Raw genomic sequence first — 25,791 nt, 5'->3', positions numbered from 1 at the left:
GAGGAGGAAAGAGCGTGATGAAACCAACTCCCCTCCCTCGGGGTGAATCTCTAAGATCCTCTTTGATCTCAGCAGCCCCGTAGGCCCTGGTGTTTGCCTCCGACTTTCTCAGCTTTGAAGCCAGCCTACTTATTAATAGCCACTGTGCTGATTAAGAACTGCAATACTGAGATGACAGAATCTTCTCTTTGTCTTTAGGGAAAGCATGTGTGATGAGTTTACTCTAGACATTCTGAAGACTTTGTCATTTTGAGACAAAGACTGACTTAACACCAAAGGTTGTAAGGTCTGTGTGATTCATTCATTCATCAGCAAATATTTATTGTATTGAGTTGCTACCATATGCCAGGCACCATGCTAAATGCTGAGGCCGTAGCGGTCAGCAAAACGAACACAGTCCCTACCTAGTGGAGCTCAGTCTAGTCACAGGGGTCAGCCAACTTTCTATAAAGGGCCAGATAACAAATGTTTCAGGGCTTTGTGAGCTATAAGGTCTCTGTCAAGACTACTCAATACTGCCATTGTCATGAGAAAGCAATCACAGACAATAAGTAAACAAATGAGCATGGCTGTGTTCCAGTAAAACTTTATTTACAAAAACAAGCAGTGTCCCAAATTTGGTCTGCAGGCTGAAGTTTGTTGACCCCTGGTCTAACAGATGCGACACACATAAATGTAAGTGAATATTTTGCATATTCTATGTTGTTTCAATTCAGACCGTTTGGGTTGCAAGTGACAGAAAATCTAACCCAAACTGAAAAATCCAAAGACAGGGCTAACTTTAGGTACAGATTGATAAAAGGGCTTAGTTTATTTTTCTCCACTTCTCAATTCTTCCCCTGGATTGCCAAAACCCTCAGTTCACTTCTTACTCCATGATAGAAAGGTGGTTGTCACAATTCCAGAATGACGTCGATGGGGAAAGTCCAGTGGATGAGAGAGTCTGCATGCTTTGACTGTCAGTGACTCTGGTTACCTGGACTTGGATCATGTTCCCAGGCCCTCAATAGTTATGGCTCCAGATAATGCGATGTGATGATTGCCTTAGGGTCCTGTCACATACTCTACTCCTGACCCTTGGGTGGGACAGAGAATGGGAGACGGGTAGATTCCAGTTACCAGAAAACTGGTGAAAATGCTGGAGTAAATGCTGGAATGGATGCTGCTGAATAAAATCAGTGCTACATGTGTCTTGTGAAATTCTAAATGAGTACCTCCCAAGGCCACATTTATTAATAGGAGCTCTGTAATATGGTTTCAGCTTTTCCATCTCCATCAGGAAGTAAAGGGTACTGCTTATATGCAAAATACTGTCCAAAATTTTAATATTCACATGTGTTTATTTTACATCACAACCTCAATCTTTTTTTTTTCATGTTACCAGTATTTTTATTCAGTTTAGCCTATGCTAGAATATAAATACATAACAATATGTCCTTTCTTGTAATGGGTAGTCTTTTACATAACTAAAATTTGTGGCTAGCAGTTTATATAACAAAAGAAAAGCTAAATCTGTAAATTATCAGAAAAGAAGCAAGGATATAGGAAAATAATACATTTTATATGAATTATAAAGGACAGTTACAATGAAAATCCATTACTTTCCTCTCAACCCAATTTTACAAAATAAAGTCAACATGTATTATTCTGTGAGCTGCTAAGAGTACATAAACACTGGCCCATTCAAAAGACAGCAGTCAAAGACAAAATGTTATCTTCATGTCATGTACTGTTCTTAGTTCTTTACTGGAGTTGAGCTTCCTTTCATAGTCTTCTTTAGGTGGTGGTAATTTGGCAAGATTTTCATCAAGAAATCCGGCTGTAGTGTCTAAGGCTGCGGTCGCTCAGCCTGCACCCAATGAAGGCAGTCTGCACCATAGATCACCGTATTCTCAGGGATGACTTCAAAAGTGTTTAGGTTGCAACAAGCGCCAGTGAGACAGCCACTTGTCAATATTACATTTCTGCCTACATACGCTTTTAATTCAATGACATTATTATCTCCCATATTCATGGCTTGGGAATGACAGCCAACTTCAAACACATTATTGGTGCCAATGATCATAGGTTTTGGTTCTGGATCTCCAGTGTCAGGAGTGATATTATCCGAGGAAGCATTTATGATAAGGGCCTGTTCTTCTATCAGGTTCCCTTTGCCAATCACTATTGGCCCGGCTTCCACAGTAATTCGTGCTTTAGGATGGATCACTGTCTGAGCTCCTCTTCTGAGTCTTTGCTGCCATGGTACGGCCCCAATGACAACCTTAATCTTATTCAGAATTTAAGTCTTTGATTCATGAACAAATTCAGACAGTTTATTAGTTATTTTCTGGTCTTTGACTATGTTATCCATTTTCTATGTTTTCTCTGTGTGTGAATCCTTAGAGGTAGACTTACCAGACCTTTGTTTACTTTTTGGTGTCAGAGAATCTTTTGAACTACCTGAAGCTGGATTTAGAGCATCTAAACCTAATTAAAGTACTAGGTTTGAACCATTCACTCACGCTAAAGCCACCTTTTTCTCCACAGGATCAGAAAATGGTCCTGAAAATATAACCCTTTCCAGAAAGTAGTTCATGCCACCCTTCAAGCAACAGAGGTCGGCAACTGCTTTCTGCACCAGCCACCCCCTTGCCTTGGAGTCCCAGGCCTGTTAAGCAGCAGGCTTAACTCCCTTGTGGTGCAACGGTTCCTATGAACAGGGAACGGAGGACTCCTATTGTGCTGAATGCTTAGTTTGAGAGGATGCCAGTTAGAATAAAGAACCTGAAGAGGAAATGATATTGAAGAAAGGGGGGAAATGAATATTTTTAAGATTGTTAAGAAAATTGCAGTTATTTTTACATTTTCACTTTATACTTCAGAATCAAAGTACACGAGCTCTGCAGCAGAGCACCTTTCTTAAAATGGATTTTTCTTGGCAGTTGCTATGGCAACACATGATACTTTAACCCCAATAAAAATGGAATTTCTTAGAAGGCGGTGCATTTTCTCACCTGTACTACAGCATTTTTTTTGGCATCATCTTTTACTACTATTTCTTTCATTCCTATTCTTTTTTTTTTTTTTTTTTTTTTTATGGAGTCTTGCTCTGTTGCCAGGCTAGAGTACAGTGGCACAATCTCGGCTTACTGCAACCTCCGTCTCCTGGGTTCAAGCGATTCTCCTGCCTCAGCCTCCCAAGTAGCTGGGACTACAGGTGCGTACCACCACGCCTGGCTAATTTTTATATTTTTCGTAGAGATGGGTTTTCACCATGTTGGCCAGGCTGGTCTCGATCTCCTGACCTCGTGGTCTGCCCGCCTCTGGCTCCCAGAGTGCTGGGATTACAGGCATGAGCCGCTGCGCCCAGCCCTCATTCTTATTCTTGAAACCAAAATATACTCATTCCCCTAAAAAGCCTGTGCAAAAACGTTTGGCTGCATAAAGGCCCATCCCTCAGAAACATCCTCCACATTCCTGTTTATGTTACATCTGATCCCTCCCAGCAAGCCTTCCTGTGCCCAGCTCCTGCCCACCTCCTCTGGCCCTTCGCCAACCTTCAGAAACCCTGTGTCTTTTTGCTGCACTCTTCTTACACCAGATGGCCAATTGCAGTGCCTGCCCTTGTCCACCCTCCCTCAGAGTACATGCCATGCTCCAAAGTCACCTCTTTTTCTCCCTCCCCTCCTCCTGCCCCCTTCAATCTACCCACCAGTCAAACTCACTTTACTTAACACATTCTGCTAAGCCAGGCATTCAAAGAACAGTTTCTGAATAATCCACAACGAGTAGAAGTATATGTTATTTTCCCTTAATCCTCGTATGTATTGGTGGAAATCCAGATGGAAAGAGAGTTTTGAGCTGAGATCCTTCCCTTAAATTAAGTCATTTGCAATAAAGCAATGGTTCCCCACCTGTGGACCAGAGTTATTGACAAGGATCTGAGAAAATTCATATGCACACTGCTATACGATGAATGTTTGTGTCCCCTCCCAAATTCATGTGTTGAATCCCTAATCCCCAATGTGATGGTATTCGGAGGTGGCCTTTGGGAGGTAATTAGATCTAGATGAGGTCATGAGGGTAGGTCCCCCATAATGAGATGAATGTCTTTATAAAAAGAGGAAGAGAGACCAGAGCGCATCAAGGAAAGGCCATATGGGGAGGTCCGCATACACATTGTTATAAACTGGAAGCAGGAAGAGAGGCCTTGCCAAGAACCTGACCATGTTGGCACCCTGATCTTGGACTTTCAGCCTCCAGAACTGTGAGAAATATATGCTTATTGATTAATCTGCTCAATCTATGGTATTTGTTATAGCAGCCCAAACTAAGACCCTCACTAGCCATTGCTGGTATCCTGGATAAACAGGCACTACTGTTTTTCAAATATATATAGATTGTTTTGAATTATAAAATCTAAATTCATTTAAAATTGATTCTGGATTCATAGGAGCTTTTGGTAAGGTACTTTATCAATCCACAGATACTAAAAAATACAAAAACATGTCAATGGAATCCTCAATCATTAATTTATGCAAATAATTTGCTATAAGGATTTCTAATGTTGCAAATAATTAGAAATAGCAATAAAGTCTAATGATAGAGAATTGGCTAAATGGAATATATATAAAAATATAATTCATGCTATATACATAATATAATGAAATATATATAATAAAAATCTCCATTAAGTCATATAAAGATAACTAATGTTTATTGAACATTTATTATGTGCAACTTATAAAAATTTTTCAGGTGTTAAATCATCTAATCTTCACAGTGGCCTTGAAAAGTTATTTTCCTGGTAAGGAAACTGAGGCACAGAGAAGGTACTCTTTCTGGGAGCACACAGATTAGGGGCACAACTCAGACCCAGCTCCAGATACCCCAGTTTCAGCATCTGGGCTCTTAATCCCTACACTTTATTAAATCAAAAGATTACAAAACAGTCTGTCCTTTTCTACCAGATGGCTCTATTAGGTCATATTACCAGGCACACCCTCAGCTCCAAACACTCTACAATGATTGATAAAATATAAAAAGAGATCGCATTGTGGTTTTGATTTGCATTTTCCTGATCATTAGTGAAGTTGAGCATTTTTTGCCATTTGTATACCACCTTACACTCTCAAGAATGGCCATAATCAGCTGGGCGCAGTGGCTCATGCCTGTTATCCCAGCACTTTGGGAGGCCAAGGCAGGCGGATCACCTGAGGTCAGGAGTTGGAGACCAGCCTGGCGAACATGGTGAAACCCTATCTCTACTAAAAATACAAAAATTAGCTGGGTGTAGTGGTGGTGCATGCCTTAATCCCAGCTACTCAGGAGGCTGAGGCAGGAGAATCACTTGAACCTGGGAGGTGGAGTTTGTAGTGAGCTGAGACCATGCCACTGCACTTCTGCCTGGGTGACAGAGTGAGACTTTACAAGAAAGAAAGAAAAGGAAGGAAGGAAGGACGGAGAAAGAAAGAGAAAGAGAAAGAAAGGGAGGAAGGAAGGAATGACCATAATCAAAAAATAATAGATTTTGGTGTGGATGCGGTGAAAAGGGAATACTTCTACACTGCTGGTGGGAATGTAAACTAGTACAACCACTATGGAAAACAGTGTGGATATTTCTTAAAGAAGTGAAAGTAGAACTACCACTTGATCCAGCAATCCCACTACTGGGTATCTACCCAGAGGAAAAGAAGTCATTAAATGAAAAAGATACTTGGACACACATGTTTATGACAGCACAATTCACAAGGGGTGCATAAACGTGGAACCAACCCAGATGTCCATCAATCAATGAGTGGATAAAGAAACTGTGGTCTATATGCAATAGAATACTACTCAGCCATAAAAAGGAATGAATTAATGGCATTCACAGCAACCTGAATGGAGTTGGAGACTATTACTCTAAGTGAAGTAACTTGGGAATGGAAAGCTAAACATCATATGTTCTCAGTCATAAGTGGGAGCTAAGCTATGAGGATACAAAGGAATAAGAATGACACAATGGACTTTGGGGACTCAGGGAGAAAGGGTGGGAAGGGGGCGAGGAATAAAAGACTATACAGTGGGTTCAGTGTATACTGCTCGGGTGATGGTTTGCACCAAATTTTCACAAATCACCACTAAAGAACTTACTCATGTAACCAAATACCACCTGTTCCCCAAAAACCTTATGGAAATAAAATATATATATACATAAAAAATAGAGAGAGAGAGAGAAAAAAAAAGAGAGCAAGAGAGAGAATTAGAAAGATGTATTTGTTTTCTTGGCTCACTGCAACCTCCGCCTCCTGGGTTGAAGCGTTTCTCCTGCCTCAGCCTCCCTGAGTAGCTGGGACTACAGGCACTCGCCACCATGCCCAGCTAATTTTTTTTTTTTTTTTTTTGTATTTTTAGTAGAGAAGAGTTTTCACAATGTTGGCTAGGCTGGTCTTGAACTGTTGACCTCAGATGATCTGCCCACCTTGGCCTCCCAAAGTGCTGGGATTACAGGCATGAGCCACCGCTCCTGGCCAGTATTTGGTATTAAAAGCAAGACGAACATCTCTGTGATGAAGAAGCAGAGCAGAACCCAAGTGGTGAGTGAGGCCACAGCCTCCAGGTACTGAGCCCAGCAGCAAGCAGAGGCAGCTGGGAGGAAACCTGTTAGGGATGACAGGGGCTAAAAATGCTGGAAGTGCTCCTTGCCAGGAAAGTGCTAGGAGCCTGGGTTGCAGCTTGAAAGCAAGGGCTGTTGTGGGGCCCGTTTTTGCTAATGAAGCTCATGCCTGCCACACTCAGGGCTATATGGCTTGTCTAAAGGGGAGTCAGTTGGCCCCAACACAGCCTCATCATGAAGGTCTGGCCAAGCCCCCTCCCCCTGGGTGCCTAGATCTGCACCCTCCCTGACATCACCACAGAGCAGGGGCCCCCAACATCCAGTGGTCCAGATGGACACAGTGGCAAAACCCCACACAACAAGAAAGAAGAATCAGAGAAAAAACAAGAACCATCCTGTTGTGAGAAAAAGCACAGGGCATTGGTGAATGAATTGAAAGAAAGCAAACACGTCTGATGTTCCAGAGGCCAGGTGACTCTCTGGAGTTGCAGGAGGTTAGGAGGTGGATAGGGCCAGACAGTACAGGGCCTTGTTGGCCATATACAGGATATTAATTTTGATCTTAAAAGTTAAGCAAGTTCTGCTTGAAAAGCAAAACCAACATACCAATATTGCAGTCATCCAGGTGCAAGATGAATGTATTGAATGTATTCTGGATTGGGATGGTACCAGTGGCAAAGTGGAAAGAGATTCAGAAGATAACATCAATAGAATTCTTACTTAGTTCCCCTTTTTCTCTGCTGAACTGCCCCCAGAAATGCTTGTTGGGCTTTGTAAAGTAATATTAGGCACACTTTTTTTTTTTTTTTTTTTTTTTTTTGGGACAGGGTCTCATTCAGTTGCCTAGGCTGGGTGCTGTGGCACAAACATAGCTCACTGCAGCCTGGATCTCCTGAACTCAAGTGACCCTCCCACCTCAGACTCTCAAGTAGCTGGGACCGCAGATGCATGCCACCACACCCAGCTAATTTTTTTTTTTTTTTTTTTTTTTTTTTTAGTGGAAATGAGGTCTCATTATGTTGCCCAGGCTGGTCTTGAACTCTTGAGTTCAAGTGATACTCCTGCCTCAGCCTCCCAAAGTGCTGGGATTAGAGGCATGAGCCACCACACCTGGCCTCAGGCACACTTATTTTCCTGAACTGCTTCACCCTTACCTCAAAAATATGATAATAAAGGACTATGCAGAGACATATAAACAACTGCTGTAGCATAAACCAGTAGCAATGCAATAGGAGGTTCCTCTTTTCTCAGCTCCTCAAAAGACAATTCCGTGTTAGGCACATTGGAGCTTGCAATAAAATAACTTGCATTTGAGGCCTGTGCCTAAGCTGACTGCACAGAGCTGCACATTTCCATCTTAGTTTTTGTTTTATTATAAACAAGTTGACATATTTGACATGGTTTTGACATATTGACATGACTGGTTGATACAGTGTGTGTGTGTGTGTGTGTGTGTGTGTGTGTGTGTGTTTGTTTGTTTTGAGACAGACTCTCACTCTGTTGCCCAGGCTGGAGTGCAGTGACACGATGTTGGCTCACTGCAATCTCCACCTTCTGGCTTCAAGCGATTCTTCTGCCTCAGCCTCCCGAGTAGCTGGGATTACAGGCGCCTGCCACCATGCCTGGCTAATTTTTGTATTTTTAGTGGAGACGGGGTTTCACCATGTTGGCTAGGCTGGTCTTGAACTACTGACCTCAGGTGATCCACCCGCCTCGGCCTCCCAGAGTGCTGGGATTACAGGCATGAGCCAACGCACCCGGTCAATAGTGTTTTTTCAATAAAAACATCATAAAATATGTTTTAGTTCTCCCTTCGCTATTTTTAATGAAATTATAGATTTTCAACGCTCCTTTTTTCCAATGTCACTTTGAATTTTTATCTCTAGGGACCCTTTGGCTCAAGTCAACTGCACATTCCATACACCTTATAATCTCTTATTTATGCAAATGGTCATTTCTCTGATTACCCATGATTTCAGTTTTACTTGATTGGAACATGAAACTCTAGTTAGGGATGGTCTTGGTCTTCACAGTTCACTTTAAAAGTTAAGGGAATCATAGTGTCAGTGCCGTGCCTTGGAGGGAAAAGTGGGCAGTCTGTTGCCACAGAGCAGGGCACAGCCCTTTAGTCACATGGGCACCATGTTATAAAGACCCCATTTCCACTCAGCTTACGGAGTCATTACTAATTATAGAGATGTCATTATCACAATGTCCTGAGTGAGTTTCCTATTTTATTTTGCTAAAGGAAAGAAGATGAAGGAAGGTAGAGAGAGAAGTAACCGTGGTGGAGAGAGGGAAGCCCCTCTCTTTGGTGCGATGTGGTTGAGGGATGTGGAAGAGCACATAATTATCCACAGTGTTTTTTGAGGATGGTGGGAATGGAGAGAGGATGGAAATGAGCCACAGCAGAACAGCCTTTGAATACCTTCATGTTTAATAGACATCACTCACTGGTATAATAGGACACTTTATGCTAATGAATTTAATATTCAAATATAATAATAAAATGTATGTATAAAAATTTTGATCTTGAATCAAAGGAATTGTGTGTCCATCAAACCCTTTTCTTAACTCCACTCAACCTCATCTTGCTTCATGGTCTGTTGTAAGGCCAGATTGTTTCATAGTCAAGCAGTCAAGTTCATGAGTAGTCCACAGGTAAAAGTTCTCATTCCCTCATTGTTTCCCCTTAAACACAGCCTGGGTCAGAGGTGGGGACAGAAAAGCAGTAGCAAAAGCCAGACATGGTGGCATATGCCTATCACCTTAGCACTTTGGGAGGCTGAGGCATGAGGATCACTTGAGCCCAGGAGTTTGAGACCAGCCTAGGCAACATAGTGAGAAACTATCCATATGGGAAAAAAAAAAATTAGCTGGGCAAGGTGGCATGCACCTGTAGTCCCAGCTACTCGGGAGGCTGAGGCAGGAGGATCACTTGAGCCTCGGGAGGTTGAGGCTGCAATGAGTCGTGATTGTGTCATGGCACTCCAGCCTAGATAACAGAGCAAGACCCTGTCTCTTGAAAAAAAAAAAAGGCCAGGCTCGGTGACTCATGCCTGTAATCCCAGTACTCTGAGAGGCCAAGGTGGGCAGATCACCTGAGGTCGAGAGTTCGAGACCAGACTGACCAACATGGAGAAACCCCATCTCTACTAAAAATACAAAATTAGCCGGGAATGGTGGTGCATGCCTGTAATCCCAGCTACTCGGGAGGCTGAGACAGGAGAATTGCTTGAACCCAGGAGGCGGAGGTTGCGCTGAGCTGAGATCACGCCATTGCACTCCAGCCTGGGCAACAAGAGCAAAACTCAGTCTCAAAAAATAAAATAAAATAAAATAACAAGAATCAAGAGTGATATATAGGAACAGAACAGAGCCCTCAGAAATAACGCCGCATATCTACAACTATCTGATCTTTGACAAACCTGAGAAAAACAAGCAACGGGGAAAGGATTCCCTATTTAATAATGGTGCTGGGAAAACTGGCTAGCCATATGTAGAAAGCTGAAACTGGATCCCTTCCTTACACCTTATACAAAAATTAATTCAAGATGGATTAAAGACTTACATGTTAGACCGAAAACCATAAAAACCCTAGAAGAAAACCTAGGCATTACCATTCAGGACATAGGCATGGGCAAGGACTTCATGTCTAAAACACCAAAAGCAATGGCAACAAAAGCCAAAATTGACAAATGGCATCTAATTAAACTAAAGAGCTTCTGCACAGCAAAAGAAACTACCATCAGAGTGAACAGGCAACCTACAAAATGGGAGAAAATTTTCACAACCTTCTCATCTGACAAAGGGCTAATATCCAGAATCTACAAAGAACTCCAATAAATTTACAAGAAAAAAACAACCCCATCAAAAAGTGGGCAAAGGATATGAACAGACACTTCTCAAAAGAAGACATTTGTGCAGCCAAAAGACACATGAAAAAATGCTCATCATCACTGGCCATCAGAGAAATGCAAATCAAAACCACAATGAGATACCATCTCACACCAGTTAGAATGGCGATCATTAAAAAGTCAGGAAACAACAGGTGCTGGAGAGGATGTGGAGAAATAGGAACACTTTTATACTGTTGGTGGGACCGTAAACTAGTTCAACCATTGTGGAAATCAGTGTGGCGATTCCTCAGGGATCTAGAACTAGAAATACCATTTGATCCAGCCATCCCATTACTGGGTATATACCCAAAGGACTATAAATCATGCTGCTATAAAGACACATGCACACATATGTTTATTGCGGCGCTATTCACAATAGCAAAGACTTGGAACCAAGCCAAATGTCCAACAATGATAGACTGGATTAAGAAAACGTGGCACATATACACCATGGAATACTATGCAGCCATAAAAGATGATGAGTTCATGTCCTTTGTAGGGACATGGATGAAATTGGAAATCATCATTCTCAGTAAACTATCGCAAGGACAAAAAACCAAACACCGCATGTTCTCACTCATAGATGGGAACTGAACAATGAGAACACATGGACACAGGAAGGGGAACATCACACTCTGGGGACTGTTGTGGGGTGGGGGGAGTGGGGAGGGATAGCATTAGGAGATATACCTAATGCTAAATGACGAGTTAATGGGTGCGGCACACCAGCATGGCACATGTATACATATGTAACTAACCTGCACATTGTGCACACGTACCCTAAAACTTAAAGTTTAATAATAATAATTAAAAACAAGAGTGATATATAGGAATATAAACTAATTATTTCCTTTTCTTTTGTCATTTTGCCATGTGACAATTTTACATGTATCCTTCACTGGTTGGATATTTGAATATGTGCTTCTTTGGGGAATTTGTGGAATTTTTATTTTAGGTCAGACGTGTACGTTGCATTTGTGTAGGTTTTCTTCAGTTGGTCATATATAAATCCATAGTAAGCTAAAATTTTAAAATCAATGGGAAAGTGTGGGGAGTCCTCTGGAACCAGTTGTTGTTGTCATTGTTTTTATTGTTGTCACTTTTTTAAAAAGGTCGCTGACTAGATGGATGTCTGGAAGCATTGCAGTTCAACGCCCCATCCCCTGGCCCTGGCCCCTGTTGTGCTGGGGAAAGCACTAGAGCGTGGTAGCAAAGACTCTTCTAACCCACGTGTCTCTGGCATTCTCTTCCCCCTGGGGTGGAAAAATCAGCTCAGCATTTAGAAGGATTATTTGAGAAACTGTAGAGCAAAGTGGATAATCATATGTGCTTGAGAGTCAGACTACCTGAGTTCAAATCATGTTTTATATCTCTGTGCTTCCCTCATTGGGTCATCAGAAGGATTAAGTCCATATAAAAACATGGAGAGTCACACCTGGCACACAGAAAGTCCTCAGTAAATGTTTGCTCGTGGTAAATTTATTAACCTCATAAATAGAAAGAAAACAGATTGGTTAAAGTTTTTCATGACTTTATTAAAGTAACAGGATTCAGCTTTATATAATGATTTTTAAATTGAGCATTTGAGTTTAAGGATTCAGGGTAGTAATATTTTCCCAGCTGACAGTCTCACTCACACATGAGGTAATTTCATATTTTCCAGAGGCTTATTTTAAATTCATTCAAATTCACTAAAATCACAAAAACTAAGAATAAAGGAGTAGACAGGAAGTATAAATGCAGGAATCTTCAATAAATGTTGGAAAATATAACTTCTGAATTTGAAAAGTGATGGAAGGAATAATGGTGATCAAAGAGCAACCTTAGTCACACCCAATCTTCTACTCTCGATGGCCTGGCCTCCTACTAGAGAGAAACCATCACATGTAAATAGTGGGCAGGACGGGAGGAAGGAGAGTCAAGAGAAACCAACCATGAGCATGAACCAAAGGGCTTCAGTACTTGGCCGTGACCTCCAAAGTACTTGAAAACTGAGGGACATAGGCCCCCAGAGCAAATGAAATCATAGATTTGGTCAAAGTGTAATGAAGACAACAAAACCAAAGCATAGCTGTGGCCTGACCCCAGCTGCCCCCGCCACACCTCAACTCTCAGCAAATAGCTGGTTCCATTCAAAAATGAGGTGTAATTTTTCTTTTAGAAAAAGGAACTAGCATATGATCTTCGCTGGATTAAAAGAGAGGAGAAGAAAGAATGTAAGCAAATAATGTTCTGTATATCAAATGGAAAATTACAGGAGGAAGGTTCAGACTAATTACAGTTCTTTATAACAGCTCTTCACAGTGTCAAAGCATTCACAAAACACATTTAGACATCTCTCTCTCTCAAGGAAAATGGTGGAGGGAGATAGAGAAGTAGAAAAAAGAAGAGACATATTTAAAGATTATATAAGTCAACAGACAGATGAAAAGTGATCTCTGAGAGCTTAGGAAAAATGGTAGACAAAAGCAAAAGATTACAGAGATTGAAACCATAGTAGATGAAACAAAAATAGAAAAATCATAACTAAAACCATCCAAGGAAATACAGTAATTAGGCTAGAGGCTATTATACAACATGAAATGAAAATACAAAATAGATATAAAACGATAAGAAGAGTTTGGTGCAGTGATGCATGCATATAATTCCAACTACTCAGGAGGCTGAGGCAGGAAGATTGGTTGAGTCCAGGAGTTGGAGACCAGCCTGGGCAACATAGCAAGACCCTGTCTCAAAATAAAATGATATGAAAGTAAAAGTAATAATAGAGAAAATGTATAATTATGGGAGATTGTCAAAGAAGGGTCAACACATGCAAAGTTTGTGTCTCTGAAGAAGAAAACCAACAGAAAAAATATATATATAAATATATATATAATAAAATACAAATAATTATTCTAACAAAGGAAACTTTTGTTCAAATAATGGAATGTAAAGGTAGAAAGGGCACACACAATGTCTCAGGAAAATTAATATAAAATAATTAGTATCAAAGCATTTCCCAGTGAAGTTACTAAGTGAAGGAAAAAGAAAATCATAGCATCCAAGCAGAAAAAGAAAGTTATATTCAACATGAAAAAAATCATATTGGCCTCAGACTTTACCATGGCAATATGTAATGCCAGAAAACACTGGAGAAATGTTCTGAAGGGCTCAAGTAATCTCCTACCTCAGCCTCCCAAGTAGTTGGGACTACAGGTGCACACCAACATGCCTAGCTAACTTGATCTTTGTGTTCACAAATTTTTGAGAGAAAGAAAGTGGGATTGAAGCATTTTTATACCCAGCAAAGTTGTCTTTTAAATATATAGGCAATGGATAGACTTTTTTTTTTTTTTTTTTTTTTACTGTGAATATACTTTATAATTTGTGTTTACAGTTGAAATTCTGGAAATTCAAAATCAACATCTTTGCCCATGAGCTTCTTGTAGACACCAGAAAAAGTTTTGACCTTGTGTTCCTTATTGTTCTGCTGTGCTTTGTCCAAATTAACCTGTATGATCTGGCTGCCATCCAGTTTCACGTGAGAAGACCAAATCCTCAAGGACTGCATTGTAAATACAACTGAGCTAAGCCTTGAGGTCTGAGTTCATCTCCAGCTTCAGAAGACCCTGGAAAATGCCAGACTTGAACTTGTCTGGCTTCTCACCATTGGGCTTCACCATCTTGGCACTCAAACGGAACATGGCCTTCTTGCTGAGTGCCAGCCTAGGAAAACAGATAGACATTCTAAACAGATAAGGATGTAAGAAATAGTGCATGCCCCAGTTCCCCCAGTTATGGCCACTTTCTGGTCCCCAACGCAACCATAGCTGAAGAACAACTGCAAGTTGAATTGTTTGCGAAGGCTGGCAGTGATGGGGCCAAGATTGGGAACTGCCCCTTCTCCTAGAGACTGTTCATGGTGCTGTGGCTCAGGGGAGTCACCTTCAGTGTCACCATCATTGACACCAAGAGGCAGACCGAGATTGTGCAAAAGCTGTGCCCAGGAGGGCAGCTCCCATTCCTGCTGTATGGCATGGAAGAGCACAAGGACACCAACAAGATTGAGGAATTTCTGTAGGCAGTGCTGTGCCCTCCCAGGTACCCCAAGCTGGCAGCTCTGAACCCTGAGTCCAACACAGCTGAGCTGGACATATTTGCGAAATTTTCTGCTTACATCAAGAATTCAAACCCAGCACTCAATGACAATCTGCAACAGGGACTGTTGAAAGCCCTGAAGGTTTTAGACAGTTACTTGACATCCCCCCACTCAGAAGAAGTAAATGAAACCAGTTCTGAAGATGAAGGCATCTCTCAGAGGAAGTTTCTGGGTGGCAATGAGCTCACCCTGGCTGACTGCAACCTGTTGCCAATGCTCCGCATAGTACAAGTGGTGTGTAAGAAGTACCAGGGGGGCCTGGTGTCATGGCTCACACCTGTAATCCCAGCACTTTGGGAGGCTGAGGCAGGCAGATCACTTTAGGTCAGGAGTTCAAGACCAGCCTGGCCTACAAGGTGAAACCTCGTCTCTACTAAAAAAAAAAAAAAAAATAGCCAGGTGTGGTGGTGCGTGCTTGTAATCCCAGCTGCTCAGGAGGCTGAGGCAAGAGAATAGCTGGAACCTGGGAGGCAGAGATTGCAGTGAGCCAAGATCATGCCACTGCGCTCCAGCCTGGGCGACAGAGTGAGATGCCATCTCAAAAGAAAAAAAAAAAGTACCAGGGATTCACCATCCCTGAGGCCTTCCGGGGCATGCATCAGTACTTGAGCAATGCCTGTGCTCAGGAAGAATCTGCCTCCACCTGTCCAGATGATGACATCAAGCTCGCCTATGAGCAAGGATCCAAGGCCCTCAAATAAGCCCCTCTTGGGACTCCTTCAGCCCCCTCCATTTTCTCCACAACGGCCCTGGTGGTTTCCACATTGCTACCCAAAGGACACACTCCAGAATGGCCAGTGGGCACGGAATCCTGGAGCACTTGTCCCGGGATGGTGTGGTGGAAGAGGGGATAAGGGAAAGAAATAGGGAGCCTGGGTGAGATTTTTACTGTGGGGTGGGATGGGTAGGACAACGTATTTCAGGAGTAAAATACAGAATAAAATTTGTTTAAAAAGGAAATAGTGCATGCATGAGTTGTTTTTAAAAGAGTTGAAACTCAAACTTTCAGAACCAGTGATAGAAAAAAAAATAGTCAATATATAACCCATGAACCCTCAATAAATGTTACCCTGAGGTCTGGTTTATAAAGCATGTGTTTTGGTTTGCATTTTTCCTTCATTTGAGTCAGCTAACTGACTGAAGTAAGTGAGTAGCTGGAACTGGCTCACTTGGAAATAAGCTGAAGAAGAGAAGGTGAGAAAAATCAGTAAATAGGAGAATCAACAGATATTTCATCAGCAAAGACTTTGCATCTGTGGGAGAGGTCATGTTTTATTATTTCTTTTTTTCCTTTAGGTATAAGTCACAGGATTATAGCATATCCCAAAAAAAGCACTTTGTCAAAAATTGAAAATTTATATTCTAGAACAGTGGCCACAGGATTTTAGTAGGTAATGAAATGAATTATTAAGCACATTTCTTCCTTAATTCAGTTTAGTGTAAGAAAAGTTGGGTCTTAAAGACTGTTAATTTTAAATTATCATCAGCAAATTGATAGGCTTATCCAACTTAGTTGTACACAATTTTCCTAGTATATTGCCTATTTCCAGGTGTGTATGATGAATCAGTTGGTATGATACACTGCAACTCAGCTTTAATGTTTGGTTAAGTCATGCACAGCACATGCAACAAATTTTTAAAATAATTAACTCTATCATATTTCATAGTAGGAGGAAGAGAAATGCAGAAACACAGCTGGAAAAAGACACCAATATCTATACATGCATATTCACGCCTCATCCATGCACATCTTCATCCTGCTCAGGCATATTCTTCCAAAGGCTTTTCTTCTACCCTCTCACTCACTCCTTTGGCCTTGAGAGAGATGAATGGGATGAGCCACCAACCTATTTTTTTTACTAGCCCAGGGAGCATCAGTTAGTTAAACACAGGCCCGATAGTATTCGGGAGGCAGAAAGAAACCAGGAACCAGGAACCTTCCTATGCCCAGTGCACTCTACCTGTCTACTTGTGTCAAAGGGGGTTGGAGACACAGCTATACAGATTCTCCTTCATTCATGTCTTCATGATTATATGAATCACATTTAGTACCCCAACTACCTGCCAGTTTGGAGGAGAAGAGATTTTTGGGGGTTTTTGGGGAAAAAGTCTCACTCTGTCACCCAGACTGGAGTGCAGTGGCCCGATCTTGACTCACTGCAGCCTTGATCTCCTGGGCTCAAAGGATCCTCCCACCTCAGCCTCCCAGGTAGCTGAGACTACATTTGTACACCACCATGCGCAGCTAATTTTTATATTTTCTTAGAGATGCCCAGGCTGGTCTCAAACTCCTGGTCTCAAGTGATCTGCCCACCTCAGCCTCCCAAAGTGCTGGGACTACAGGCGTGAGCCACCACACCCTCAAGGAGTATTTTAATCAAAGCAGAGACATGCTATGAGTTGTCCTCGGATCACAGCTTAGTGTGGTTGGAGTTCACATCCTGATCAAGGAGAGGCTGCAGGGCTAGCATAGTGGGGAACCTCATGAGTGAAGAGGAGAGAACAATTATTTTACTTATCAGATGCCAAAAATTGTGTTCACAAGGATTTTAAAGAAATAAAGCATTGTTACAGGGACTGTCTCTCTCAGAGTCACAGGATCAGGCTGGGTAGCCTTTTCAGTTTTTAACTCTTTCTTCTTATTTCATCTTTATTGTCTGGTTTCTGATCACATGTAACAAACCTTTCATTGTGATCAACAGATACTGTTCTGAGACTTCTTAAATTCAAAACAATCATTTATGTGGTAAAAAGATAACTTAATTTTTTTCCAATTTAGATAACTTACATACGACAAGAATATGAAACAAAATTGAAAGGATTGATGCCAGCATCCCTAAGACAAGAACTTGAAGACACCATTTCCTCCCTAAAATCACAGGTAATTACTAGAATCAAGGCATTTTCCAAGGATTTAGGGGATACTCTGAAAAGAAACTTGCAAATAAATCTGATTCCAAATTGATGCCAGAAATCAATGTGATGTCATTGCATAACCTACTGCTCAGGATAAATTGTTTTCATTTTGTTTTAAATTTTTTTCTTACTTGTTTAATAACTCACTGTCTCAATAAGAATTTCTTTAAAGCACCCTTAAAATTGAAAAGTTCAGTCAGTTATAACTTCAATTCGTTTACAGTCTACCTTCCAATATAGCCTCATCCTTTTATTCTTGGCATCAGGTCCAAAATGCCATCACTTAGCATATGGCTGATTCCTTACTGTGTAGAAGGGCAGAGAAATTGAAAGCACAGTTATGTTAGAAGCACTTTTATTCTGGTGTATTTTACATGGTCGTTAGAGATAACAAGATGTATTCTAAGTTCAAGGCAAAATAATGACAAGGTATTCAAACAATTAGGTTAAATAGTTCTTGTTGAAATGTGTGGTTCTTGGCTGGGCGTGGTGGCTCATGCCTATAATCCTATCACTTTGGGAGGCCGAGGCAGGCAGACCATTTGAGGTCAGGAGTTTGAGACCATCCTGGCCAACATGGCAAAATCCCATCTCTACTAAAAATACAAAAATCAGCTGGGTGTGGTGGCCTGTGCCTGTAATCCCAGCTACTTGGAAGGCTGAGGCAGGAGAATCTCTTGAACCCCAGAGGCAGAGGTTGCAGTGAGCCGAGATCACACCACTGCACTCCAGCCTGGGTGACAGAAAAAGACTCTGTCTCAAAAAAAAAAAAAAAAAATATATATATATATATATGGTCGGGTGCAGTGGCTCACGCCTGTAATCCCAGCACTTTGGGAGGCCGCAGCGGGCAGATCACCTGAGATCAGGAATTTGAGACCAGCCTGGCCAACGTGGTGAAACCCTGTCTCTATTAAAATACAAAAATTAGCCAGGCATGGTGGTGCATGCCTGTTATCCCAGCTACTCAGGAGGCTGAGGCAGGAGAATCACTTGAACCCGGGAGGTGGAGGTTGCAGTGAGCCAAGGTCACGCCCAGTGCACTCCAGCCTGGGTGACAGAGGAAGACTCTGTCTCAAAAAAAAAAAAAAAAGAAAGAAAGAAAGAAAAAAAAGAAATGTGATGTGGTTCACAATGTGAGAAAAACTTCTAACATGTTTGAATGTTTTACGTATTGTTGGTATCATGAGAAAGAGTTTACATATTCACATCTCCAATACACTTTGTTTTTTTTTTTTTTGAGACAGAGTTTCACTATGTCACCCAGGCTGGAGTTCAGTGGCGCTATCTCAGCTCACTGCACCTTCTGCCTCCCAGGTTCAAGCGATTCTCCTGCCTCAGCCTCCCAAGTAGCTGGGATTACAGGTGCATGCCATCATGCCCAGCTAATTTTTAGAGACAGGGGTTTGTTTGTAGAGACAGGGTTTTGCTATCTTGGCCAGGCTGGTCTCGAACTCCTGACCTCAAGCAATTCGCCCACCTCAGCCTTACTTTACAAGCATGAGCCACCGTGCCCAGCCCACTTTGAAGTTTAAGACATATTTTTTCCTTGAAAAATTCCATGAAGGAAAGGATTTATTTACTCCCTGCATCAAGTACTGTGCCTGGCACATAACAGGTGCTTAATAAATATATTTATGAATAAAATAAATGATATGGTTTGATGATATCCACGTTATCGATTTATAAAATGTAAGATAAAATGTGGAACACATTTTAGCTGCTCCTTTTATGTTCCCCTAGTAAAACTTCTCTCATCTGAAAATGAAATGTTCATAATCTCAATCCATATGCTACTGTTTGCGATTTTGCTTCTAAGGGCTATGAAATTTTGTTCACGCCTACGTATAAAAATAAGTAGTGGAGGAGAATGGGAATGTACAAAGGGTTAAATAATCTTTATTTACGTGAAAAGCTCCACTCCAGGTGTGGTTTACCCATTAAGTTTGTAGGTGAGCTACAGATAGTGTCAGCTATGTAGGACTTGACGCCTTCAGAGGAGTTTTTAGGAAGAGGAAAAAAAAAGGAATCTGATACCCACCTGCAGGGCTTCTGTTATCATTCATATCATTTCACTGTAATAAAAGCCACTTCAGCCTCCTAAAACTGGATGCTGACCCAGAAAGAGAGTGCTGCCAGCTGCGATAGGGCCTCAGAGTTGGCAGCTGCACGGAGGAGTCACAGGCCATACAGTGAGCAAATTTAGTTTGAAAGCACAGGTGCCTGTGTTTTTTGAGAATTGTTGGAATTCCGATTACAGAGCATGGTTGGGGGAGGGAAGTTGAATCAGTGTAATCCCTGCATCTGTCAAAATTATCAATTGTCCTATGGGTCACTTGAGCAATTGGATAAAATGAAGACCAGGGTGCTATACAAATAAGCAAAACCAGGAGGACCACTTTGAGATGCACCCATTTAGGAAGACTGTGTTTTCTTCTCTTTCAAGCACATTTTCTGTTCTGCCAACTGTACTCTCTTGCATAACTATGTTTCGGGATCAACCGTTGCCATGGTTTCAGTTCAGACCAAAGATGCAAGAATAAACAATTCTGAAACGATCAAATACCACTGACTCTCGATTACATTAAGCCATGGTGTAAGTTGGCCCCAAACCATTTGGGTTGTGTAAGGTGCTTTTGAATCCACGCCTGATACAGGCATCTTTAACAGTATAGAAATGTATGCTTCACAATAATCAAATGCTTTGTAAAGGTCTGATTCAAGAGAATATGCTAAACAACCCAGTTTCCTCCAGCCCCCTAAGAATGGCAGTCTGGGAGTTGTACCTGCTTTGAGCTCTGCACTAGGCAGTTTCTATAGTTGTTTCATGTCATCCTCATAACCTTGGGAAGTAGCTGTCATTAATCCCATTTCACAGATTAAGCATCAAGAGCTTAAGTAATTTTCCTAGAGCCACAGATGGCAAGCCAGGAATTGAACCAAAGTTGGCCTAACTCCGGACAAAGCTCAGGCTCTTTCCACTATGAAGTTCTGTCTGTCCAACCTCAGGGAATCCCTAGGATGGATTGAGATTTCCAGAAAGCAGTAATTTTCTTCACACTCACTCATTCATTCATTCATTCAACAGCTAGTGAAACCAGCTACATGCCCAGCCCTGTAAAAGAAACTGGGGTGGAGAGACAGAAAAGTCATTCCTGCCCAAGAGAAGCTCTCAGGTTTAGGGAAGAGATATGAAAACAAATAACCACAAAGCAGTTTGAGAAGTACCAGTAATAGAGGGGAGGAACACAGAGGAGGGGACCGCTGGCTTTGCCTGGGGCTGGGAGGCGAGGAGCAGCTGGGGAGGAGGTGAACGATTCCACAGGAGAGGTGACATTTAAACCAAATTGTGGAGGATGAATGGGAGACAGAAAGATAAGTGTTCCAAAGAGAGAAAATGGCCTGGGCCAAAGAGCAACAGCGAGAAAGACACGGTGTAGAAGCAGCAATGGTGGGCAGGGTGTGAGGACAGGTAAAGCCACAATGATGGGGGCGGGCCAGATCGAAATGGCTCTGCAATGAGGAGTTTGAACTTTATTCTGTCGTATCTGATGGATTTTCAATAAGGATGGGATGTGACCAAATGTAAAAAACACAACATTGACATTCAACAAATCCTCTGAGTTTTATCTAGGGAATTGTCTGAATTTAAATAAAATCTTACCATACTATTTGCACAATATTGACATGTAAGCCGTGTCCACCTCTTCTCACACAAGGTGTCTTTTCTAGGTTAATTTTCTGCAAAAGAGAGCTTCCATCCTTCAAGAAGAACTGACTACATATCAAGGCAGAAGGTACAGCCCATAAGCAGGTGTCTGTCTCCTGATTAGTTTGTGTTGTGGCACCTGTGAGCCTCCTCATTTGGCCTTTGTCTTTATTAAAATGCTTGGACATAATACAAGTTTTGAAAAAGACTTGTTTTTAGTAAGTAGGATGTCTTTAAGAAGTCACCCCCCTTCTCATCCCAGTGCCTAGTCTGTACTATCAAAACAAGATGAGAGAATCTGTCGGGCACAGTGGCTCACTCCTGTAATCCCAGCACTTTGGGAGGCCAAGGCAGGAGGATCACCTGAGGTCAGGAGTTCAAGACCAGCCTGGCCAACATGGTAAAACGTTGTCTCTACTAAAAATACAAAAATTAGCTAGGTATGGTGGCACACGCCTATAATCTCAGCTACTCAGGAGGCTGAGGCAGGAGAATTGCTTGAACCTGGGAGGCGGAGGTTGCAGTGAGCTGAGATCACACCACTGCATTCCAGCCTGGGCAACAGAGTAAGACTCTGTCTCAAAAAAAGGAGAAAAAGAAAAAAGAAAGATGAAAGATGAAAGGATCTGCAGGGGCATGGCAGGTCCAGGCCTTACCTGGACAAGAGGACAAGACGTTGTCTTGAGGGCCAGTGATGGAGTGAAGGAGACACGATCTTCCTTTAAGATAGTGAGATGATGCAGTACTTGCTAGGATAGCTCACATCTTCAAAGTCCTTTCCCCTAAGGGTTTGGCATTGTTCTCCAGACCAGAATAGATCAACAGCTCAGTGATCCAGCACTCACAGTGACTTGAGTACCCTCAGTGCTCTTTTTGGGGATGCATGAGACCTTTTGTAGTCAAAGGTTCCCAGTGCCATCACTAACATAGATTGTGTTTACCTGCTGTAATTCCATCAAACGCCCTTCCTGTTTGTGCAGTGAAAGGCTGAACTACTTATTTGGCTTTGAATTAAAAGGAAAGATCTTGTGAATCACACATTTTTCAAAAGATTCTGTTCGCTTGGTGTAGGTAAGATTTGATCCCTTATACATAAGCATAAATTACAAAATTTTGATATCAAATAGCCTTTTCAACCCCTATCATCTTCTCCAGAATTGAAGCTTATTTTTTGATTGACATACCTGTTAAACCTAGAGAAAGTCGTGACTGCGATTTTTGGTTTACAGGTAACTGCACGAGAGAATGCAATGGATGCAGTTTCCAGGCTGCGCTGTGGACTTCTTCCAGCAGGTTTGAAGATTTGGATATTGTAAACTGTGAGATCAGTGGCATTTTTTAAGTCCTTAAATGTAATTAAGATCATAAAAACATGCATCATTCATACACTAGTGGGGTGGTTTTATTTGTGTCTGCCTAAGTTTTTTTTTAACATTCCTTTCTTTCCGATTTTCACGTTTGTGTACATTTGAGTATGTGCTGAGAACTGCTTATATTGGGCAAAGAAATGATTTCTTATGATATGCCTTGTTAATCCTTTTGAATAGAATTTTACCAGTTGCATATGATCAAAATCACGTTTGTAGTATCATACCAGAAATTCTAACCTGTTTACATTGTTTTCACGTTCATGTTCATATATTATTAAAATATTATTTTGTACTTATCAGTTTTATTTCTACTTTTTATCAAACCTCATTTGCTAAAATAAGTGTGACATATATATGGTATTTTTCCCCAGCAAATGCTAGCAATCTCAAATTGTACTTTGGGAAAATATACCTTATATCATGTCAACAATCAAATCCATAATTAGTGCATGAATTGGTGTTTAGGATAAAATCGCTGGATCAACTGATATCAGTCCAAGTATTTGTCTTGTTGGTCTCCAATCACGTTCTGGAACTGTAGAGGCAGAATATGGTATAACAATTTTAGATAGCTGCTGTGGTTTTATTGTTACTTTCTTGATCTCCCTTTTTATGGTTGTTGTTTTAATCATAATATCAATCGATGATCCTTAAGAAAGCCTAAAAAAATGTGAGGTAAGGTTATGAGGACACAACACATTGGCAAGTAGTCACAGAATGTGCTTTACTTGGTCTGGTTTGCATGTGGTCACCGCCTGATGGAGAGACTATGGTGTTGCTTCCATGAGTGGATGGTTAAGTCTGGGTCCTTCTCCCCACCCAAATGCCCAAGAGCTGTTCTGTGATGATTGGTCAACCCATTTGCCAAGGAAATTTTGAATTGCGGAGAATGAGTGAATGGATGCTCCAAATTCTTTCATCTGCAGTGTGGTGTGTGCCATGGGCATTTTGAGCTCTCTAAAAATCTGGCCCATGGGCGGGGCTGTAATCCTCTGGTTTACTGTAAAAGGATGGGGCACAAAGTTTATTTACACTTTTTCAAAATTCTTTTCTCTTTCCCACGCCCAAGTCTGTTGTTTGCAGCCCAAAGATTAATTACCCCTTTCTGTACCGTAACTGAGCTACGAAGATGATAAAGAAGTAACAGGTTTTACAGCCACTTCCAAAGCCAGGGAGGGAATTGGCATAAACAGGGCGGGGCTGTGGCCATCAGTAGGAGGCCTGGGATTCTTGCACTAACTCATCTCTGTGGGGCTACCACTCAGCCTGGTAATGTTCAGACACCCTGACACCTCCCCCAGGAATATAAGTCTCTGTCTTTTGGAAGATGAGGTTTTTCCTGCATATACAATAAATTATAGTACTGGTTTCAAGAATATTTAGGAAAAAGCAAAATCATTGCAGATGCTATTAAAACAAATGAGGATTATTGGTACTCAGACTATGATTTAGTCTGAAAGGAAAGATTCCTACAGGATTCCTGTTAAGTACTTCTTTCTGTACAGACCATGGAAAACAAGTTGAAGCTCACCAGATTTCATTAGTAAGGTTATTAGGTGCTTGAGGTGAAAATACTTTGTGAATTGTATTGTATGCTGGCTTTGGAACTCCCACTCAAGACTATTTGTTTTCCATGAGTAAATATCAGTAGGTGTTTTGGAAGTTTGCCTGCCATTCTTTCTTTTCCTTATTTCAAGGGTTATGAAATTACAAACACTGGTGAACCTTTGACATTACCCAGATCCTGTTTCCCTTCTGAACCATGTCATGTACGTCTGGGAGTAAAGGGAATGAAACTTTAGGTCACTTTGATTGGATGTGATAGGAATGAATGGTTGACACTAATGTCTTTGTGAACGTTCTCTGATAAAGGAAGAGAAAGAAAAATTGCATTTGGCATGTTTGAAATTCCTTACTGAGTTGAGCGGTGAGTATAGAAATGGCTACTGGGAGAAAAAGAAAGTGCTCAGGAAATAAATTATAAACACTGTGCCTTATTATAAAATCATCTAAGATTCCATCCGTTCTTTTATCTGCTGGAAGATCAATTGTTCATCACAAGTACCTAATTTTGTTACATCTCAAGTTATCATTATTGGCTGCTGTACCTGAGTCACCCACCTGTGCTTTTTCTATTTCAACATGTAATTGTCAACAGGTAGTGGCTGGTAAAGGGTTTGGAACAAGCCAAGCAGAAGAAACACTCTGCAACCCCAGGTTCTTGGTGTTTGTTATTATCCACTTACGGGGTCAGGGAAGAGAAGGGCTAACAGCAAAGTTAGCTATTCAGTCATCCACATATGTCACAATTTTGTTCGAGTCCACCATTTCTGCATCACCAAGCAGTGCGCCCTTTCAGGGGTCTGAGCTCTGATTTTGCAACCTCCCCACTCAACAATGAATTTCACAGAAGGCAGCCATCAGGGGCATAATGAAGAAAACAGGAAGACTGAGGGGACAGAGAATGACGGACTTGCTTCATAGACCATACAAAAGAATTGACTGTGATTCAAGGGAAATAGCTCAGATTCAAACATTATCCTGTAATGTCACATATCAACAGTGATTTCTTCAGAAACGGGTGTATGCTTACAGTGGTGAGCAACCTCATTAAAGGCATCTGCAGAGACAGTGCAGACAGAAGAAAACTGTGAGTTGGAATTAACAATTAACAGCTCTCTTATTGAAGTGCATCACCATCCATAGAAGGCAGTGGTATTTTAGCTTTCTTTCTAAGAGTAAAAAGGAAAGGTAAAACATCAAAAATGGTGGGAGAAAAGTTTCAGAACACAAGGTCATTTTAATTCATAGTTTCCTTAAAAGAACTATCTCTTCTGAGCTTTCATATTTTGTTCAGAAAGGTCGTCTCTTTTAAGCCTTGTCATTAAAGATGGTTTGCTCTTTAAAGTGAATTATCAAAGGGTGTAGAAATTGCAAGTTACTGAAACTAAAATGCATGATCAATTTTAAGTCTGCTAACTAAAGCCTACTTAAAATTGGATGTGCTTTTGTCCTGGCAGCCCCTTTGATAAAACCAGAAAAAGATACATGGTTGGTCAATTCAAAGTGGGGAATGAAGATAATTAGATAAAACTTTTTTTCAACTGATATTGAAGTGGTTCTTGGCTTTGGAGACTTGATTAGGAAGCAGTGGCATAGGCTGTAATGGTATTTGA

The 25,791-nt window shown here is 41.3% G+C and overlaps 1 protein-coding gene and 2 pseudogenes across 40 annotated transcripts in view; 2 read left to right on the top strand and 1 right to left on the bottom strand.

Moving 5' to 3' along the window:
• CEP112 (centrosomal protein 112) overlaps nt 1-22,914 on the top strand; it is a 598,860-nt gene extending 575,946 nt beyond the window's left edge. For 24 of the 40 annotated variants that reach the window (XM_054456162.2, XM_063656440.1, XM_063656450.1 and 21 more), the window contains 3 exons: nt 17,400-17,501; nt 21,269-21,350; nt 22,475-22,914. In XM_054456162.2, coding sequence (XP_054312137.1) covers nt 17,400-17,501; nt 21,269-21,346 — 180 coding nt within the window. In that variant the 3' untranslated portion in view covers nt 21,347-21,350; nt 22,475-22,914. The remainder of the gene's footprint in view (nt 1-17,399; nt 17,502-21,268; nt 21,351-22,474) is intronic. The other 16 variants (XM_054456164.2, XM_054456167.2, XM_063656465.1 and 13 more) reach the window with 1 other exon arrangement.
• On the bottom strand, nt 1,683-3,047 carry LOC129016822 (dynactin subunit 6-like; annotated as a pseudogene).
• Nucleotides 14,287-15,537, top strand: LOC129016669 (chloride intracellular channel protein 1-like; annotated as a pseudogene).
• Nucleotides 22,915-25,791: the final 2,877 nt, after the last annotated feature.

The sequence above is a fragment of the Pongo pygmaeus genome, chromosome 19, assembly GCF_028885625.2.
Source record: "Pongo pygmaeus isolate AG05252 chromosome 19, NHGRI_mPonPyg2-v2.0_pri, whole genome shotgun sequence".
In the NCBI taxonomy this organism is placed as follows: Eukaryota; Metazoa; Chordata; class Mammalia; order Primates; family Hominidae; genus Pongo; species Pongo pygmaeus.
The sequence above is the reverse complement of the archived record's forward strand: the minus strand, read 5'-3'. Positions and strand labels throughout refer to the sequence as shown.